This window comes from Xyrauchen texanus, chromosome 36 (genome assembly GCF_025860055.1).
Source record: "Xyrauchen texanus isolate HMW12.3.18 chromosome 36, RBS_HiC_50CHRs, whole genome shotgun sequence".
NCBI classification, from domain to species: domain Eukaryota; kingdom Metazoa; phylum Chordata; class Actinopteri; order Cypriniformes; family Catostomidae; genus Xyrauchen; species Xyrauchen texanus.
The window spans coordinates 16571041-16593124 of record NC_068311.1 but is presented as its reverse complement, the minus strand read 5'-3'; the positions used below and the strand labels follow the sequence as shown (position 1 = coordinate 16593124).

The 22084-nt window shown below is 41.2% G+C and overlaps 1 protein-coding gene across 1 annotated transcript in view; it reads left to right on the top strand.

The window, feature by feature from the left end:
- LOC127629913 (Golgi SNAP receptor complex member 1) overlaps nt 1–22084 on the top strand; it is a 49921-nt gene that overhangs the window by 5745 nt on the left and 22092 nt on the right. Inside the window, exon 6 of the mRNA XM_052107221.1 lies at nt 10832–10906. Within this exon, the coding sequence (XP_051963181.1) occupies nt 10832–10906 (75 nt within the window). The remainder of the gene's footprint in view (nt 1–10831; nt 10907–22084) is intronic.

Below are 22084 nucleotides of genomic sequence, written 5' to 3'. Positions count from 1 at the left end.
TAAGGGGCAATCCAGACACATAATCCAATATTCTGAGCATCCAAGAGAAGCACAGGCATAACTAGGGATGAGTATCGTTAAGGTTTTAATGGTATTACTACTCTTAACGATACTGATTATCGATCCGGTACTTTAACGGTATTCTTAATGGTTCTTTTTGTTATATATATATATATATGTTTATATATATTACACAAATATAAACGTTATATAGGCATAGTGATTTAATTTCAGGAAGGTCTACTAATACTGTTCAGGTGTGGTCTAAAAAGAAATCTAATAAAGTAATCAATTGTAAGATAACACTGCATAGTTTATCATAGATAGATTAATGCTCATTAATGCAGAAGTTATTCATTCAAGAGCTGTAAGTGATTTTCTCTTTGCCTTTTGTTGTTTGATTCGCAGTAATGGCTCAATCGTCAGCATTTTTATTAGGATGCTTACCCTTTAAGACCGAGTCTAATAGGCTCCTGATGCAGCATATTTTCTCCCGACTATTTCCATAACTACGTCCATTTAAGACATAAACTGTGTTTAAGTGAATCTCCAAGCTGGTCGTTTTGACATATTTTTGTGTATTGTTGATCGTTTAGACGCTCACATGAAACCCAAAGTAGCCTATAGTTTGCTTGTCCCTTTGCGCTCTGTTTCGGAGCGCGCGCCGCCTTGGGAACGATATCTCTTGCGCTCTTTTTATTATTAAACATCCATCCATCCATCCATCTTCAACCGCTTATTCGAAGTCGGGTCGCGGGGGCAGCTGCTCCAGCAGGGGGCCCCAAACTTCCCTATCCCGAGCCACATTAACCAACTCTGACTGGGGGACCCCGAGGCGTTCCCAGGCCAGTGTGGAGATGTAATCTCTCCACCTAGTCCTGGGTCTTCCCCGAGGCCTCCTCCCAGCTGGACGTGCCTGAAACACCTCCCTAGGGAGGCGGCCAGGGGCATCCTTACCAGATGCCCAAACCACCTCAACTGACTCCTTTCAACGCAAAGGAGCAGCGGCTCTACTCCGAGCTCCTCACGGATGACTGAGCTCCTCACCCTATCTCTAAGGGAGAAGCCCGCCACCCTTCTGAGGAAGCCCATTTCGGCCGCTTGTACTCGCGACCTAGTTCTTTCGGTCATGACCCAACCTTCATGACCATAGGTGAGGGTAGGAACAAAAATTGACCGGTAGATCGAGCGCTTTGCCTTTCGGCTCAGCTCTCTTTTCGTGACAACGGTGCGATAGAGCGAGTGCAATACCGACCCCGCTGCCCCGATTCTCCGGCCAACCTCCCGCTCCATTGTCCCCTCACTCGTGAACAAGACCCCAAGGTACTTGAACTCCTTCACTTGGGGCAAAACCTCATTCCCTTCCTGGAGTATGCACTCCATCGGTTTCCTGCTGAGAACCATGGCCTCAGATTTAGAGGTGCTAATCCTCATCCCAGCTGCTTCACACTCGACTGCCAAGCGATCCAGTGAGAGCTGAAGGTCACGGACCGATGATGACATGAAGACAACACCATCTGCAAAAAGCATCGATGAGATCCCCAGCCCACCGAACCGCACACCTTCCCCACCCCGACTATGCCTCGATATCCTGTCCATGAATATCACAAACAGGATTGGTGACAATGCGCAGCCTTGGCGGAGACCAACCCCCACATGGAATGAACTCGACTTCGTGCCGAGGACCCGGACACAGCTCTCGCTTTGGACGTACAGGGATTGGATCGCCCTAAGAAGGGACCCCCCCACCCCGTACTCCCGCAGCACCTCCCACAGTCTCTCCCGGGTGACCCGGTCATACACCTTCTCCAGATCCACAAAACACATGTAGACCGGATGGGCATACTCCCAGGCCCCCTCCAGGATCCTTGCGAGAGTAAAGATCCGGTCCGTCGTTCCACGGCCAGGACGAAAACCGCATTGTTCCTCTTCAATCCGAGGTTCGACAATCGGCCTAACCCTTCTCTCCAGCACCTTGGAGGAAAACTTTACCAGGGAGGCTGAGAAGTGTGATACCCCTGTAGTTGGCACACACTCTCTGATCCCCCTTTTTGAAGAGGGGAACCACCACCCCGTTCTGCCACTCCTTAGGCACTGTCCCAGATTTCCACGCAATGTTGAAGAGGCCTGTCATCCATGACACCCCCTCCACATCCAAAGCTTTCAGCATTTCTGGTCGGATCTCATCAATCCCCGGGGCTTTGCCACTGCGGAGTTGTTTGACTACCTCAGTGACCTCCCCCAGGGAAATAGAATCTGATCCCCCATCATCCTCCGGCTCTGCCTCTACCATAGAGGGCGTGTTGGGATTTAGGAGTTCTTCAAAGTGTTCCTTCCACCGCCCAATAACCTCCTCGGTTGAGGTCAACAGCGTCCCATCTTTGCTGTATACAGCTTGAATGGTTCCCCGTTTCCCCTCCTAAGGTGGCGGACGGTTTTCCAGAAGCACTTTGGTGCGGACCGAAAGTCCTTCTCCATGGCTTCTCCGAACTTTTCCCACACCCACTGCTTTGCCTCCCTCACGGCCGAGGCCGCAGCCCTTCGGGCCTGTCGGTACCTTGCAACTGCCTCCGGAGACCTCCGGGACCACAAATCCCGGAAGGCCTCTTTCTTCAGTCGGACGGCTTCCCTGACCACCAGTGTCCACCACGGTGTTCGAGGGTTACCACCCCTTGCGGCACCTAAAACCTTGAGGCCGCAGCTCTCCACCGCGGCTTCGGCAATGGAAGCTTTGAACATTGCCCACTCCGGTTCAATGTCCCCAACCTCTGCAGGGATGCCTGAAAAGCTCCGCCGGAGGTGTGAGTTGAAGATCTCGTGGACAGGGACCTCCTCCAAACGTTCCCAGTTCACCCGCACTACTCGCTTGGGCTTCCCAGGTCTGTCCAGAGTCTTTCCCCACCCCCTGACCCAACTCGCCACCAGATGGTGATCGGTTGACAGCTCTGCCCCTCTCTTTACCCGAGTGTCCAAAACATATGGCCTCAGATCCGACGACACGATTACAAAATCGATCATCGACCTTCGTACACTTATGAGCATCCTTATGTTCGAACATGGTGTTTGTTATAGATAATCCATGACTAGCACAGAAGTCTAATAACAAACATCCACTTGAGTTCAGATCAGGGAGGCCGTTCCTCCCAATCACGCCTTTCCAGGTGTCCCTGTCATTTCCCACGTGTGCGTTGAAGTCACCCAGCATCACTATGGAGTCCCCTACTGGGGCCCTATTCAGGACTCCATTCAGGGTCTCCAAGAAGGCCGAATACTCTGAACTGCTGTTCGGTGCATATGCACAGACAACAGTCAGAGTTTTCCCCACAACCCGTGAGGCGTAGGGAGGCGACCCTCTCGTCCACCGGGTAAACTCCAACGTAGTGGCGCTCAGCCGGGGACTCGTGAGTATCCCTTACCCGCCCGTCGCCTCACACCCTGGGAAACTCCAGAGAAGAATAGAGTCCATCCCCTATCCAGGAGTACGGATCCAGAGCCAAAACTGTGCGTCGATGTAAGCCCCACCAGATCCAAATGGTAACGCTCCACCTCCCTCACTAGTTCCGGCTCCTTCCCCCCCAGTGAGGTGACATTCCACGTCCCCAGAGCAAGCCTTTGCTGCCCGGGTCTGGTCCGTCGAGTCCCACGGCCTTCACTGCCGCCCATATGGCAGCGCACCCGACTCCTGCGGTTCCTCCAATGGGTGGTGGGCCCAAGGGATGTAGAGGGGGGTTCCACGTCGCTTCTTCGGGCTGTGCCCGGCCGGGCTCCGTGACAAACCCGGCCACCAGGCGCTCGCCGACGAGCCCTCCATCTGGGCCTGGCTCCAGACGGGGGCCCCGGGCTTCCTCCGGGCAGGGTAACTCCTCCTCTTGCCGTTTTATCCATGAGTCATTGTGAACCATTCTTAGTCTGGCCCCTCACCTGAGACCACTTTGCCTTGGGAGACCCTACCAGGAGCACATGGCTCCAGACAACACAACCCTCAGGATCATAAGGGCACACAAACCTCTCCACCACGATAAGGTGCTGGTTCCCGGAGAGGAATTATTATTATTATTATTTATTATTAAACGCGTCCCGCAATTTAGCAACAGTAGCTAGACTGCATTATACAACAATCACCGATCGTGCTGATTCTGACATTAAGTTTGAGTTTTAGGGAGAAATGTCAGTGCACCGCTGTGAAGGGAAGGAAGGTGTGCTAGACAGAATGCGGCTTATGTATAAATATTCTTTTTATAATCTTTGGAAGGTGAAATCTAAAATAAAATCAGACTAATATCACAGATCTAAACCAGGCTACATTTGAATGTTTAGTTCTGTCACTCATTAAGCAGGGCTCGTTTTGTGCTCGCTGCAGCACCGCGTGAGAGATCTCTCTCTCTCTCTCTCTCTCTCTCTCTCTCTCTCTCTCTCTCTGACTGCGAATAGCTAAATTGCATCACAGACAAATGGTTTCATATTATTATACATAGAAATGGCTGGTGAGATAAAATAACTTTCTCTTTATAGCAATAATAAATGTATTTTCTTAATTTCTCCAGTACCGACAGCAGAACCGATAACGTCCAAGCTTACCAAAGCCAGTCCTTCAATAGCCTATAGTGCGTTGGTATATTTTTATTACTTATTTCTCTGCATTGAGTGACAACCCTCTCAAATATAAGACACAAACAGAACAAATAAAAGTCTCAGATTCACTGTCTGTAATTGCAAAATTCTTGCTTGCTTATTGTGACATGATAGCAACCCTTCTGCTGTGATAATGCAACTTCAACTACGCTATCAATATCCAAAGTAGCCGAACGTCATGTCAACTATCGCGTTTGTCACGTTTTTTCTTGAAGTTGGCAGTAACATATCAAAAGTTTTTAATTAAATATAAAGAAGATAATACAAATTTAACCCTTACTGTTTTCTCCAAGGAACTTGATGAGGTCTGCTCACTCTGCTGGAAAATGACTCTAGGGGCAGCGTGCGTCGAACACGTGTTCCACAACAACACTAGGCTGCCCACAGATGCGCCTGCCTAATAATCGGCTTGATATACTTGGATATTGGCCGATGCCGATTATGTAAAAAATGCAAAAAAAAACGGCCGATTAATCGTTCGACCTCTATTATGTATGTAGATTATTCTGAACCTTATCCAGAAAATACATTGTGAATGAGTCTTGTTAATATATAAGAATTTAAGGGTGAGAGATTTCAAGATTTCTAAGCTTCTTCTTAAGCACCATTATTATTTGGTATGCTGAAATGTGTGTGCTTTCATGTTCTCTCTTGGAATTACAAGGAAGACTGTTGAAATGCTCATCCTATGAGGTCACAGTTATGAAACTTTTCTGCTTTGTTTTAAACACAATTAAGTATCCCCTTTTATTTCCAATGAGTATTGTTAAACTGCGTGTAGGCTTAACAATTTCCAGCCTTTATTGTACAGGAACAGTCTGTGATAAAATGCTTTTTTCCTCATTATTTGTAGTAACCATCTTTATTTTTATGCTTCGGGTAAAGATTTGCCCATTTATTTTGACCTGATTTACTGTGTTATAGTGGGTGGCTTATATGGATGGTCAGATATAGTGGATTCTGGCTACCATCATTTGCTCCAAACCTCAAGACTTTCTGTCATCTGTGGAAAGAAAGCAGAATGACAGAATGTTAGGCAGAATAGTCCCTTTTATGGATGCTCCGATCGGTATCGGCCGCTATGCACGTTCTATGACTTGATTTGTAATTTTGCCGATCGTGCCATAATTGTTGCAAAAGACACGCAGCTACTTTAAGACTTGAGCAGCACTCATGGCATCACAGGGTGTGGGGAATACTGGCATAGTGTTGTAAGACAACAAACTTAATTCAGCAGTTAAGAACGATGCAGTGGAAGAGGTATGGCGAATATGAAAAGTTTGTGTACTTGCTGTTAATGTAGCGTTTCACATGCGACAAGGCAAAGGGAAAACCGTGTGAGCGGTGAAACGGTCCTTATTATCAGTCTTTGTGGCAGCCTTTCTTCGCCGGGCATAGGCATCTCAGCACTGGCATGGAATTGGGGGAGACGGGGGGCACACGTCATGCTGTGAAGGGGGTGATTTGTCCCCCCAATCATGTATCTGTCCTTGTATATATATTTTTATAAATGCTAAAAATTATTTTGTATGAGATACCTTGTAATTGCGTGGCTGTGAGTCTGACATATTGAGACAAAAACTGATGTCCCCCTCCATTGGATGAGTTGGTATCACCCAACTAGACGGCAGTGTCACATGGTACCTAATTTTTTATTACTGGATGAGGATTTTTAAAAATGCTTTTATAGATAATGCTGAGGTGGATTTCATTCACAGGTATGAATCCTTGCAATTATCAGTTTTCTTTAAATAATTATCCAGTGTAAAATGTCTCCAAATGGATATAAAGCATTCTTAAAGCATGCAGATGAATGGAGGATTTGGTTTTGAAGGGTCAAGTGACCCCTGCAGGAATAAAACACCCAAGACAGTCAGTGGCTGACAACATATTCATTTTCCATCTGTAGGTCTATTATACACAAAAAACTTTTGTATGAATTTAGAAAACCTGAAATATAACACATGAGTCATATGTAGAGTCAGTGGAGATGGTAAAGTTGTCCATAGAAATGATCAGTTGTTTTTCATGGTGAGGAAATCAGACAGGAATTTCAGATGAGCAGGTAAGGGTAATTTTTTAAATGAAACGTTAACCCTAATGATATTTCTGAATGTTTGATATGATACAGTGTTTAAATAATTAAGAGTATGCTTTGAATTAGGGATGACGAGATTATACGGTTTTACTATTAAAATGAATAGTAATTAATTCAAATTAAAAATATCACGGTTAATTTAACAGTACAAATTTAGAATCCATGGTTAGAAACCGTGAAAAGCTTTATTTACACATGGCAAAATATTATACATAACATATGAAAAACTCTTTTATATTATATATTTATAAGATTTTGTAAACCTAAATGGGAAACTCTGGTGCCAGTGTGGGTACTGGAGCTTTTGCTATGGCTACAGACGGTGGCGCGTGGTGACACGTGAAACTGAAGATTAAACATATGAATTCCGAATTGTAACAGAGGAATTGGATCTACCAGACTCGTATCCATCAAAAAAGTGACAAAAATTGGCTGTTTGGCAGCATTTAAATGACTGACTGAAGATGACAAATGTAAAACAAGCAGACAGAAGTCCTAGAAATAAACACTTTCTACACATGAGACAGGATGCTCCACTAGTCATCCAACAAAAATATTTTTAGCTGTGTTAATTTTAAAGTAATGAAATAAAGATGCCACTTTTTCTTATGTTTAAGTGTGCTGACACAGTGCGTTGCATTTGCATGCAGTTAATATCAGCGAGTAAACTGAAAAGTTTCGTCTTAAATCGTCCTCATTATTTAAAATGGTGGTTCTCAACCTTTTTGACTCAAGGCCCCCCACTACTGTCCAAGACAATATTTGAAGGTCCCCTTGCCCAAAACTAGACGTGTCTGATTAAAATAATTAATCATGGATAATATTGTATTCTAGAAGTTTCAGAAAGAGTCTATAATTTGTGGGCATACATCTTAAAGATTTTTTTTTTAGCATTTTAATTAAGTTGGATTATTTTAATATTTCTTATTTTAAATTAGTTTTAAGTCATCTTGAGGCCCCCATGTAAGTGTGCTGAGGAAACCAAGTGGGTCCTGGCCCGCTGGTTGAGAACCATATATAAAGCTTTGCTTCCGTTCAAATTCACCACATTTGTTAGGTCTTTTTACCTAAACTGTGTCTGCAGGTTATAACGGTGCATGAGCTTCACGGTGCTGCATCCCTGTAGCCGCAATGACAGCAGAGATGAGAAATGTATTTTGAAAAATAAAGTGATTTCTGATTACTACATTACATTACATTACTACATTGTATTTTTCCAGGGATGATGGGCATAAATAATAAAATGTTTATTGAGAGTGGGTAATTGAAATCCATTATAAACTGTTTTGCTTTCATCAAGATCATGATGAAAAATTGTTTTGTAGTGCATTTTCAACATGGTTTCCACTGAGTTAAGCGTGAGTCTTATCTTAGTCTTGCCTGCATTGCAGATTCAATGGCTCTGTTTCATTTTAGATTTTTATTCCCTTCCCTCACAAACTTCACTCTGTCTCATGGACTCCGATGTACAGTACTGTGCAAAAGTTTTAGGCACTTGTGAAAAATGTTGCATAGTGAGGATGTCTTCAAAAATAATGCCATAAATAGTTTTCATTTAGCAATTAACATCATACAAAGTCCAGTAAACAGAGATCAGCTAAATCAATATTCAGTGTGACCACCTTTGCCTTTTAAAACAGCCCCAATTCTCCTAGATACACCAGGACACATTTTTTCTTGGTTGTTGGCAGATAGGATGTTCCAAGCTTGGAGAATTCTCCACAGTTCTTCTATTTAGGCTGTCCCAATTGCTTCTGTTTCTTTATATAATCCCAGACTGACTCAATGTTCATTGGGGGGCTTTGTGGGGGCAATGCCATCTCTTGCAGAGCACCCTGTTCTTCTATTCTAATCTTTTCTATTTGCAAAATTAATGTTTGGGAGTCTAAAATGTATGTAACCATCTTAAGACAAAAGTTTTTGTGCATCTTAAGTGCCTAAAACTTTTGCAAAGTCCTGTACGTCACTGCTTACGTTGTGCAAGTGTCCACTGCTGGCAGAAGACGTGCAAAGGTTTTAACTGGAACACCCTTAACCCTTGATCATTTGGAGCATGTTGAAGGCTGATGTCAATTTGTGGGATTATTTTGAAATTATTTTTATTTTCAACTAAGAAAACAGTGTTTTCAGAGATTGATTTCAGAGGCTTATGTATAAATCTCGTGTTAATTTATTTTTCATTAGAATGAATTGTTAAAAGGATTAATCAAGATTTACACAATAACAAAAATGTTAACATAACGATGAAGATTTAGGCTATATCTGTTTGATAAGCAGTTTATGGTAACTACAAGTATTATGCTGTTAAAACTTCCAACAGAAAGTTCCCTCGCTCACTTAAGTAGAACGGACTTCCAAAATGGCAGCAGTGATTCCCCTGAGGGGATGTGCTTGGCGGAGTTAGCGAGTGGATGTTAAATGTAAAGTGAAACGAAGCCAAGGACGCAGCTCTGTGCAGCTGACACCCAGTGTAAAGTCTGTAACCTGAAGACAAAGTTTGTGTCAAACAGCCTAAACAAAAGTGTAGGTCGTATCTTGGGGTTCTCCATCTGTGTTGTTGATTTTGTTGTTACTACGTGCAAACAACGTTAGAAGAAAAATGGTCGACACTAGATGACATCACTGTGGGGTTGCTTTTGTGTGTTCGAATGCAAGAGGGAAAAGTCTCCACGGATGTGGAGTTCTTAAGAGTTCTCATCTAGAAAGTTCCCAAGGGGAAAATACCGGGACTGTATGTTGGAAATTAGTCACCATTTAATTTTTATTTCATCTTTTTTTTCCATGCTATGAAAGTGAAAGGTTACTGACATTGGTACATCATAACATCTGCTTTTGTGTTCCATGGGAAAAGTAGTATGGGTTTGGAACAAAATGAAGGTGAGTAAATTATGACAGAATTAACATTTTTGGGTGAACCATCCCGGTACAATAGTTGTATTATTTGTATTTACCACCAGGGGGTGATAATGTACCTTATGTAACACACTGCTGAATTTGTCAGTGTTTGCACACTTCTCGTGCCCAGCCATTTTTTGTTGTGCAGGCCGTGGAGGTTCTAGTTTCAGCTGGACCACTGCTGGAGCCTTTGTCTGCCACTCTGCTTACTTCCTAAGTTCGTGCGGCACGTGCTGTGCACCTCCTGTTTCCTGCCCCCCCATCGATCGGCAGGACTCTGCATCACATCACTATGCAAATGTCAGCAGGCAGAATTGACAAAGACCCCTGTGCGATTTGGTGCATTGCCCTTTAAAGCCTTGTTGGAATTATTAAGTTGGCTGTCAGCACTCTGTCGCTTTGGTTGTTTCGGACTGACAATTTATTAGACCAACAGGCAGGGATAACCCCATAGAAACTGGATAAATATCCCTTCGACATCAGTCTGTTTACAAAAGGTGCAGAGAGCAAAAAAACACTCCAAGTTTAAGTTTAACTGAGATTTTTGTTCAGGTCGCTGTCTCTTTGGCCTGTTTCACACATACTACATCTGTGGGGCAGGAGCTTGTAGAGCTTTCAAACAGACAACATGTATGCTGCATCACAGAGTTGCAGCTCTGTAGTAATAATAATAATAATAATAATAATAATAATAATACATTTGTTTAACTGCTTTCAAATATCCAGTGCTTCACATATCAGAAATTAAAAGTCAAAGAAAGGGACTGCCTTAAAATAAGTAAAAGTGTTTATTCAGTGTGAATTCTGTAACTGTTATGAGAACCATAATGAACATGTGCCGCAGAAGCAGTATGTGTGAAGCAGGCCTTATCGTCTGAGATGTATTTTAATTAGTGCTGTCAGGCCAGTCTCTGGGTGTCTTTTAAGAATGGACTGGTGTTGCGTGAACATGGCTGTTTTTGTCTTTAGTTTCCCTTTTCCTAAAGAACTCTTGGGAAAGGGTTACTCTTCCTAGCACTGTGTTCATTCATTATTAACACTGAATGCTCTTTGTGTGAGAGAGAGACCCTGTGCACAACACACTGCCCCCACATCCCATCACATCTAAAATTACAGGCCTTCTATAGGATAATGTTTATACAGTTAGCTGCCTAAGAATGCATGTATTTGTTTAATTGTTATTCAATGCTCTTTTTATCTTGTCAGGACATATAAGAGTGGATCGGGGGTGAATAACAGACGGACAGAGCTTTTCCTGAAAGAACATGACCACCTGAGAAAGTAAGATGCTTCCACCTGTGTTTTCAACTTCACTTAAACTTTTGTATAATACCTACATGTTAGTATAAGAATGTATGCTTCTACAGTATACTATATAATTGATAGATATTGTATGGAAACATGTACTGGAGCCTATTTAGCTACACTGGAATGGTTGTTAAATTAAGGGTAATCAGAGTCCGTAGATAATTGAATCTCAATTTTAAAGCCTTGGCACACCAAATGCGATTTTCGCCGTGATTAACATTGTGAATAGAAACAATGGAATCCTATGAAGCTGATTCACACCTAGAGCGAACATTCGTGTTATCAAAACCAGCACAAATGGTGGCGCTAATGCACAGAATGCAACTTTGACCACCAACATTAAACACAGAAAGCCACAATATTCTTCATATGAATTCAAAGAATGAACAGGTGTGACATAATTTAGAATAAAATCTGGCCAAAAAGAAACTGATTTTGCGTTCATTTCTGTGGTTCGTGGCAGGTCGCCTGGGCAAACTTTTAGGAAAAATTCTTACAAGCTGCTTAACCCCTTTTAACTGACCACATCATGACCTGGAGCTCCACCTACCTAATTCTGTTTATGTTGTTCAGTCAGTCAAGATCAGACAACATGAACACACTGCCGTGCAGTGTTAAAAGTGAGCTAGTGCAAATTTACCCTGATCTGTACGATCGTTCGCGTAGAGGTTTTCCAAGACCGTTATGCAATTTTTGTTGAATTAATCTACAAAATAAATCAAATCTACTCAAATACTCTTAAGTGCCCATTTACTCATGTGCAATCAGCAGTGAAAGCCATTCACATATCTGCCCAAAGTAAGATATGCCTTTTTTATCATTGTTCTTTTGTCTTTTTTTCTGCGCATGAACTTTATACTCTCGTCTTTGCAAAGCGTAGCGTGTCATAATAAATTATAATAACGTTATAACCGATGCATATTATGGCCGTGTGTAGCATGTTGGCACATTAGTGTCATGAATTCAAAATGTAGCCTAAACAAGACAAAATAAACATTGTTTACTGCATATATATGACTTTAAAGCATCATCGATGGTTAAAACAACTTGACCTCGTGTCAATTATACTCCTAGAATGAGGCACAAAATCATTGATAACACATTTTAATGTCACATTAGTTTAGGTTTTACATATAGCATCATCATATTTAAGTGCTCCTCTAAATGCCTCCAATAGGGGTGTGGCGGGTGTCTAAATGTTTGCGAATAGGAGACATCATCAATTGCTTTAACTTAAATATTGTTTTTCTCATATGGGTTCTCTTAACATGTAAATTATGTTGTTGCATCAATGCCTTGGATCCCCTTTAAAAAACTGATCTTACATGGGTTGTCTTTATAATGTATTTTATATTGCAGCATTTGTTGCCTTTATCACTTTTTTAAATAAACAACTTTACAGATCTTAAGTGTTTTTCTTTGCCAAATATTCATAATATTAATACTTTTACTGTGACTTGCAGTTCACTCTGCCTATGTATACCATAAACGTGGTGGTTTCTCCACAAAATTATGTTATCGTTTTTGCTTTGCTATCGTTCACAGCTGAACTGTCATTAACAGTAAAGTATCTAATAATGGGTCAGACTGAAGATGGATTCTGTGTTTGGATGTCGTCACATTTAATTTGTAACATACACTGTTTTGATCAAATGTATAATAAAAGTAGATATTTACAGTACATGTAAATAAGATACAATCAGTATTGTTCCAATAGACAAGATTTGTTGTAACAGTCATTATGTGTTTTTGTGTGTTGCACAGTAATTTTAAACCCTCAAACTGTATCTACGTGATAATACTGTCAGTTAATTTGTCCAGCAGGTGTATTGCAATATTCCTCGTTGAGCAAATCAACAACACACTCATCATCACTGCTGCTGCTTCATCAATCGTTTCTCTAGAGAACATGCTTGCTTGTTTTTGTATTGTGATTTCCATGGTTGTTTACTATTCTTCTCATCCACGATGAGCAAAGGACAGGACTGAAAGGTGCTTTGCGCCACCTACCGTACTGGGGTAAATTTGTTTCTTGATTTGCGGATCCTATTGAAAAGTCATGAATGTGCCAACGGTGATCATTTTCCTCTCTTAATGTGAAGGGTCCATTCGTCGGTTAATCATTTCGTGTTATCCCGTCGCCTCTGGTGTGCAAAACCATTTCCTATGAGCCACGGAACAGGCAGTAATACGTTGCTCTCCTAGGATCATGTGCCAATCCCTTTCTCTCTCTTCCTTCACTTTCCTGTCAATTCTATATTGCCTAGTAAAGGAAAAAATTTATCTTCTTAGATACCGGAAATTAATCCATTCAAAGGAAACCTTTGTCAGCAAAATTTTGGCTTTGAATTAGTACTATGGTGTGCCTGCATCTTAGGACAAAAAATTAATTGCACATTGTGGCCTACTACATCTCAATTTCAACCCTGTCTTATAAGATCAACCCACCCACTTATAGATACGATCAGTGAAGATGGTGGTGCTATTCAATTATTGAGATCCAGAGATCACTAATGATTTTTAAAGGGAGTAGAAAGGAGGAATAAGAAACTCTAGTCAAATACTCAGTGTCCCAGCCACTTTACCTGAGGAATGACATTTTCCAGAAGAAGGTTACGTTTAATAGACATGCTCTCATTCATCAGTAATTTTGCAAGGCCACTTGTCTCTCTCTTGCACTATTCTGTAAAAAATAGATGGCTTAAATTCGTGAAGTCCTCAAGTTAATGTCTGGCTGCTCGTATAGGCATAAGGGGATTCTGTATAACAGAGAATGGGTCTAAAACTCACCCTGGGTATTTATGTTAAAACATTAGCAGAATTTGACAATGTATTTGCTCTGTGCCATTTATTTAATAGAAAAGCTTAAGTGTAACCAGGGGTAAGTGAAAGAGACCCATGACAAAGAGAGAGTATATTGAGTGTAATATTCTGATTGTGCACTTTAATAGGAACACCTGTACACCTACTTATTCATACAATTAACTAATCAGCTAATCATGAGACCGCATTGCAGTGAATACAGTCATGCAGATGCGGGTCAGTTGCTTCAGTTAGTGTTCACATCAACCATCAGAATGGGGAATGTTTTTTTGATATCAGTGATTTCGACTAGAACATGATTGTTGGTACCAAACGAGCTGGTTTGAGTATTTTTGTAACTGTTGTTTTCTCTGGATTTTCATGCACAACAGTCTCTAGAGTTTACTCCGAATGTTGCCAAAAAAAAATTGAGCTGACAAAGGCTTCGGTAACTGGTTTGAGCTGACAGAAGGGCTATGGTAACTCAGATAACCAATTATATTTGCATCTCAGAATGCATAACACGTCAAACTTTGAAGTGGATGGGCTACAACAGCAGAAGACTATGTCGGGCACTTTATTAGGACCATAGTATTCCTAATAAAGTACTTGGTGAGTGTATATAAACTGCATTCAGAAAGTATTTAAACCTCTTAAATTTTTCACATTTTGTTATGTTGAAGCCCGCTCTGTCAGGTTGGATGTGGATCATCGTTGGACAGCCATTATCAAGTCTCTCCATAGATGTATGATTAGGTTCAAGCTCTGAATGGGACACTCAAGGACATTCACAGAGTTGTCACTCTCTTGTGTTGTGTTGGCTGTGTGCTTAGGGTCATTATCCTGTTGGAAGGTGAACCTTTGACCCAGTCTGAGATCCTGAGCGCTCTGGACCAGGTTTTGATTAAGGATATCTCTGTATTTTGCGGTGTTCAGCTTTCCTTCAACCCTGACCAGTCCCCCAGTTCCTGCCTCTGAAAAACACCCCCACAGCATGATGCTACCACCACCATGCTTCACCGTTGGGATGGTATTGTGCAAGTGATGAGTGGTTCCTGGTTTCCACCAGACATGATGCTTGGAATTGAGGCGAAACAGGTCAACCTTTGTTTCATCAGACCAGAGAATCTTGTTTCTCACAGTCTAAGAGTCCTTTAGGTGCTTTTATGTGTCTTGCACTGAGGAGTGTGAAGGGTTGCAGAAGGCCTTACCATTGGCCTGATCCTTGTGCACAAATTGGTAATTGGCACATTTAGGTGACTGCAAGCTGGCTGAATGCTGAGTGTGCGCAGGATGGCCAGTTGCCCAATTTGTTTATCAGGTTCTGTGTGCCCATCTTTCTCACAGCTGGGCCTCAGCTGTAGTGCAAACACAGAGTATAGTTACTTCACATTTAACACTTAGGACATGGTTTGGAAATGATGTGAAAATATGAAGGAAATCAAAGATCAAACCATTGGTAGTGTTGATGTACATTCAAAAGATGTAAAAATAGGCGACAAGAGCTGCATTTGTAAGACTTGGCTCATATCTCCTCATCTTCCGTTTGCATAATTCTCAGCTCTCAGAGAGGGAGTAATCTCTGGTGTTATTGCTTGAGCCATTCCAGTGTAAACCGTAATTGAACACGATGTCATCATGAATGCCATTAAAAAACATTAACAGCTATGACAGGCTGACTCATAGATTACACTGAGCACTCAAGAGGAAAACAGGGACGCAGACATAGTGGAAACACATTGCTGACAATTACTCATTCAAATAAGGGAAGGGACACAAGGAGGGAAAAAAATAAAATGCTAGTTACAGGAACTGAGGCTGTCCGAGAGGACATTAGTATCATCATGGTTGCTTGTTCATTTCTGCTCTTAAAGTTCAGAGGTGTACAATTGAAATTTTAAGTGACTGTTCTGAAATACCAGTCATCTGAGAATGAGATATACAGCACAAGAATAAGTGTTTGAGTAGAAGTACATTATTATTGAAGGTTGTTTGTAGTTCAGTTGTTTACACCTGCATCTCTTCTTTAAAGAATTAAAAGCTGCGTTTCTACTATCGGGCCAAATGGGGGTGTGCTAGTGGGTGCCATGGCCAGTTACGTTCCCACTGTCACTTCCAGGGCTTCATCATGCCTCCTCTGGACTTTCTCTGGGCCAATGACCTTTGGCCTGCGATTACCCTTTGCAAAACAAGGCCAAATGGGGAGTGAGGTGGGGTCAATGTCAAAGGCAGAGTTTCACAGAACTTGCCAGGTTGTGTATCCAGCGCAAAGTTGTACAGGTTGGGGAAAAAATAAAACATTTTATTTTATGGGTATAGTACAAATCTGTTAAAATGCTAAATGTACAAAGCGGCAACTCTGCAGAGCTATTGGCCAGATGATGGAAACGCAAATCGATTTTGGTGTCGCAGCTCAAGCTCTGGAGCTATGGCTCCAAGCTGGCCAGTTGATAGTCCTGGCTCACACTGGCCCGATTGTGGAAAAGGAGCGAATGCTCATCTTTTCTCCTTTTAGAATTTGTCCCTACGCATTTGCCATCCATTCAGACTCTGAGGATGTGTTGAAATTGAGTATTAGGGATCAGGGTTTCCGTTGTCCGGTAATTACCGGACATTGGCCGGTAAAAAAATTAAATGTCCGACAAAATTAAATCTCTCCGGTCAAATTGTCCGATTAAAATTGCCTAATAATCCCGTCCCCCTAACACAATCTGAATTTGAGAATAAGCCTAAAATGTATTAAGCAAAAATACACCGATCTCTTGCTATGTTATACAGGAACAGGCTCTATCGTTTGAAAGTTATGAAACAACATCGCGTGCTGCATTTCAAATAAAGCGCACGCCTAAAACGGCTACAATATAGACCTAAACAACGAACGATTGAGTGAGACGTTTCAAATATGGCCAGGCCCAGGCAGACTAGCTTTAAAAGCTTTTTTCAGAGGCCAGACGATGGTGAATCAGGAACATCTCATTATAGATAGATCAGTGCTTCTAATCCACGCATTCGTGCAGTTTTTTTTCTCTATCATCAAAACTGAATAGCCTATGTTCATCAGTGCATGGTTACAGTCTATATCAAGCAGGGACACGTTTGTGTGCATTTTATTTTGTGATTTCACCGAATTAATAGAGAGTCTCCACAACGGCGATAGATTGAAACGCAGCGTCCTAGTGAAGATTGCGCAACTCGCGCAGCGCGTCGTCCATGCAACTGATAGCAGCGGACACGAAGCTCAGCTTGATTTCAAAAACAACAGATTTTAGCGCTAGATCTCTTATTTAATAACGGACTAAATGAATGATCTGCTAGTTAACTGGAGATGTTTTATTTATTTGTATTAGGTACATCCGTGCCTCAATGTTTCAAAAAGTGAATGTGTGTGAAACCACAGTAAAATACAATTGGCGTTGATTGACGCCAATCGGACGTTCATGTTTTTTTTTTCGTCTATTTGAAAGTTAAGCTAATAATAATATGTTGCATTCTATACGGCCTGATTATGTCATTTTTTAAGTTACATAGACTGCCTCCAGTTTTCCTCAACTTGACTAATTAAGAGGCGATATATATGACCGACATATCATCAAAATGTCCGTAAAACGAAACCGTGACCGGCACCATTTTTTTCTAGCGGAAACTCTGTTAGGGATGTACAGATGTGTCAAACATTGCTCAGGGCCTGATGAACTCCAGATTAAAGCAGGTTCTTACTGTGCAGCTTCAACTGTAATGCTTACTGATGTTCAAGGAACCTTTGAAGACACAATAGAAATGCACTTTCAAAGGAGCAGGTTTATCAGAATACATTAGGATAGAAGACCTCCTGACAGCATATGTTGTTGCCTCAGATGATCTTGCCCTTTAATCCTACAAGTGGAACGGCAGTACTTTTATTCTCGATTGGCTTTGTCTGATATGTTGTGTGTGATGGGAAAATTCTGCCTGAAAAGCATCTGATGTTGAAGAGAACACTTTACAGCAGAGTCCATTATACATTTACTGTAGATGCAGTTATGTCCGGGCTTGTTGTTGCTGTTGTAAAATGGAAACTAAAACTGATGTTGTACCACTGTGTCCCGAACGGACTAAAAGCAAATGCTCAAGTCTAGCTTATCTCTTTCACAGAAAGTAGAAAAGCTTTTGATTAGGGCTGGGCGATAAAATGATATCAGTATTTATCGCAATAAAACAAACTCCATGATATCGATGATAATTCGATGATCGATTTTTAGCCTGTGTTCTACATCTAGACATGCGTGTTGCTAAAAACACTAGCAGTTTGGCTTTCTTATCGTGTATGTCCACTGGCGCATAGTGAGCGAGCACTTTCAATTCCTTCCTATGGAAGCTGAGCGTCAAGCTCGCGAGGTGGAAGGTAAAATCGGCAGCAGCACGGGGCAAGTGGTCCCTAGTGTTGGGAGTGGCTTTGTGTAGATTTCTTCTGTGTCAGTGTAAACGCAGCTTCAGACTGTATGCAGTTACTATTGCCCCCACTATGCAGGTCACCGCGTTCTGGATCCCAGATTGATTCCATCTTGACTGCAAGACATCATGATGACGGTTAAGCCCTCTCAACATCTCTAGTGAGCAGCATGACAAAACAACAGTGCCGATTACATCATATCTGATCTTTCTGCACTGTATTCTTGAATATTTTTCTCAAGCACTGACACACGCTTCACTGATGCCCTGTTCCGGTCTGTACCCACTTCATCTTTTCACCACATGTGAGTAAACATGAGGTGCGTGTTTCCAGAGCACCTTTAAACCATAAAGTCTTTTCTTAACAAATTTAGTTTTATTAATCAGCATGTTCCAAGCCTTTAATAATAAACAAATAGATTTTTGTTCTAATTTTGTGAAATTATTCAGATTTCATCATCTCTGACAAGGATGAAAGACAAAAAAATTACTAGTTTGTAGCCTAGTCTTTCTCACTTTAATGAAAATAGAAAAATTGTCCATTCAGACGTTTACATTTTCAAAAGTTTCTCTCTGGAGATACCCCTGAACGCCCATACAGTATCATTCCTCAGTCACAAGGGCTTCTATGCCCCCATACTTGGATATCTGTATGTAAAGAAATATGAAAATAATTTTAATGTAAAAAAAATAAATACAAAAATTATATATATATATATATATATATATATATATTATACCTTCATTATGATTCAAAATGAACAGATCATCTTATAACATTCATATCCAGCTGCACTCAATTGATAAACTCTATAAAATATTGTAATAATTTCATAGAAGGTCCCTCAGACACCACTGCATTGGCTGTGTCTGGGCCCCAATGCATTTTTGTAAAGACTATTTAGACTGTTTAGGATTTTGGTTTCTCTTCTTTTTTTGGAAATTCAAAAAAATGTGAAAATGTGATTTGAATATCGATATCGAATGATATGAAAATGAATATTGTGATATATTTTTTTGCCATATCGCCGAGCCCTACTTTAGATGTGTTGATCAAAGCATATCTTAATATTCCAGGTTCAATAGAAGTTCAGCTCAATCGACAGTATTTTTGGCATAATGTTGATTGCCACAAAAAATTATTTCGACTCATCCGTCCTTAATAATAAATAATAAAAAAAGAAAAGGAAAAAATCTGCTTACAGTGAGGCACTTACAATGGAAGTGAATGGGGCCAAATTTTGGAGGGTTTAAAGGCAGAAATGTGAAGTTTTTAATTTTATAAAAGCACACATTAACTTTTCTGTTAAAACTTGTGTATTATTTGAGATGTACAGTTATTTAAATTGTCATTTTAGGCTTTGTTGACATTACGTCGTCATGGCAATGATGTTGTAAAATTCGCTGTAAATTTACACAGGGACAGTTAGTAAGTGGTTTTATTACACTAAAACCATGATAACATGCATATTGTTTATGTCTTATGACTGGGAAGTCACTACACCACCATGAGGACTTGGAGCGCATTGGGAGTTGGGCATTCCAAATTGGGGAGAAAGAAGGGAGAAAAAGACAAAAGAAAAGCACATATACTAATACACTAACAGTGGTGTGAAGTGGACTGTTTTGTATTCATAAATCTGTCATTTAAATATTTGCAGTTTGGCTTTCCCTCTTACTGTCCTTGAATGGCACTAAATCTGAAGTGCTAAGCACATTTCTTTCTCGGGGCAGAGGGCAAGCATGAAGGATCCAGAAGGGCTCCACAGTCTAGCCTGTGTGAGTTTTGGCCCATCTCCACTCATCAGATGCAGCAAGCAGATATCTCCACTCATCAGTTAAAGAGATTCTTTGAAAGTCATATTCAGAATTTGACAACCATGTGGAAATGTGAGACAATGAAATTGCAGATGTGTGTGAGAGTTTTAGGTAGCTGTTTAAAATGTGTATTATTTTGAATAGATTTACAATATTTATATTCCCTTGATTCCGTTTTAAAGCTGTTATTATTCTGTAGGCAGTTGTTATTGTTCTTAAGGTGGACATTTGGCATCATATCACTGTATTGTTGCCAAGATATCCATTTATTTATGGCATTGGAGATGCAGTTGTATTGAGTCTGTACAGCTACAGTCTGTTGGCTCATCTAGAAAAAAAACTCTTTGTCTCTTGATGTGAGATATGCCTACTCAGACAAAGTATTTCTAATGATAAAACCAGGTAGTTTAGAAGAGAATAAATGACCTTGAGTCTGAATTACTACAACACTTATGGTGTCCCAGGAAGCTGTGAATGAAACGCCATTAAATGGAGAGACCTGTGCCAACAGCCTTTGTTGTTCAGCCCACAGCATCCACTCTCGAACACTGCTGTGTTGGGGAAACATCAAATACCAACCAGAATACTTAGAGGAATGTCATGCTTATGTCAGAGGATAGGTAGGGCCATACCTGCCATTATCTAGCTCTAAAAGCCCTTTCCCACCTACAGTCCTGGTACTCTTCCTTTAGTAACTTTATAGATGAGAACTATAAAGTTCTCATCTATAAACGGAACACCCGAGGAGTCTTTTCCCCTGTTGCATTCGCATTCACATAGTTACCACTGAAGTGACATCATCTAGTATCGGCCATTTTTCTTCAGACATGTTTGGAACATGCGATTCAATATCAGCATCACCGGAATCAACAACACTGGCTGAGGATGCCGGGATCGGAGTTACACTTTTGTTAGGGCTGTTTTGTTGGGCAACCTGACCGAAGCATAGCGGGTGCATTTACTCGCACGATTAACAGAAAGTGACGCGATGCCGGCTTGTGATGCGCAAATGGCTTGCACACGCTGCACAAGTCTGTTGGGTATACTGCAGTCTAGTCACATTTCAACTTTTTGTTTAGCCTCCCATTCAGCTCATGAAAACAGGCTGAGTGATCATGAGGAAGGATTACAGCAAGATGTAGATTGGAATGCAGGTGCAGAATTTATATAAATAAAATAGTCTTCTAAACTCAGAGTTGCTGGCGGGCCAGTGATTACCCCTCTGTGTGCCAATGATGGCACGTGTGCCATAGGTTGCCGACCCCTGGTATATGCTGTTAAAATGTTTGGTTCCTTTTCAACTTGTTCAAATAAGGAACAACACAAGATCTATAGGAATATGAGTGCATATCTATTAAACACTAAATAGAATGTAGTTAATATTCAATATTCGTCCTGTTAGCTGGCATCTATTAAATATTTCCAAATGAAGCTTTTCATCCCAATCAGGCTACCAGTGTAGGGTGAAGGGTTGCAGAAGGCCTTACCATTGGCCTGCTCCTTGTGCACAAATTGGTAATTGGCACAGTTAGGTGATTGTTAGCTGGCTGAATGCTGTGTGTGCGTTGGATGGCCAGTTGCCCAGTTTGTTTATAGGGTTCTGTGTGCCCTTCTTTCTCACAGCTTGGCCTTTGCTGAAGGGCAAACACCGAGCATAGACACTTCACATTTAGCACTTAGGATATGGTTTGGACATGATGTGAAAATAAGAAGGAAATCGAAGATCAAACCATTGGTAGTGTTGATGTACATTCAAAAGATGTAAAAATAGGGGACAAGAGCTGCATATGTAAGACTTGGCTCATATCTCCTCATCTTCCGTTTGCATAATTCTCAGCTCTCAGAGAGGGAGTAATCTCTGGTGTTTTTGCTTGAGCCCATTCCAGTGTAAACCGTAATTGAACACGATGTCCTCATGAATGCCATTTAAAAACATTAACAGCTATGACAGGCTGACTCATAGATTACACTGAGCACTCAAGAGGAAAACAGGGATGCAGACATAGTGGAAACACATTGCTGACAATTACTCATTCAAATAAGGGAAGACACAAGGAGAAAAAAAGAGCAATTAAAAAATAAAATGGAATACTTGTTACAGGA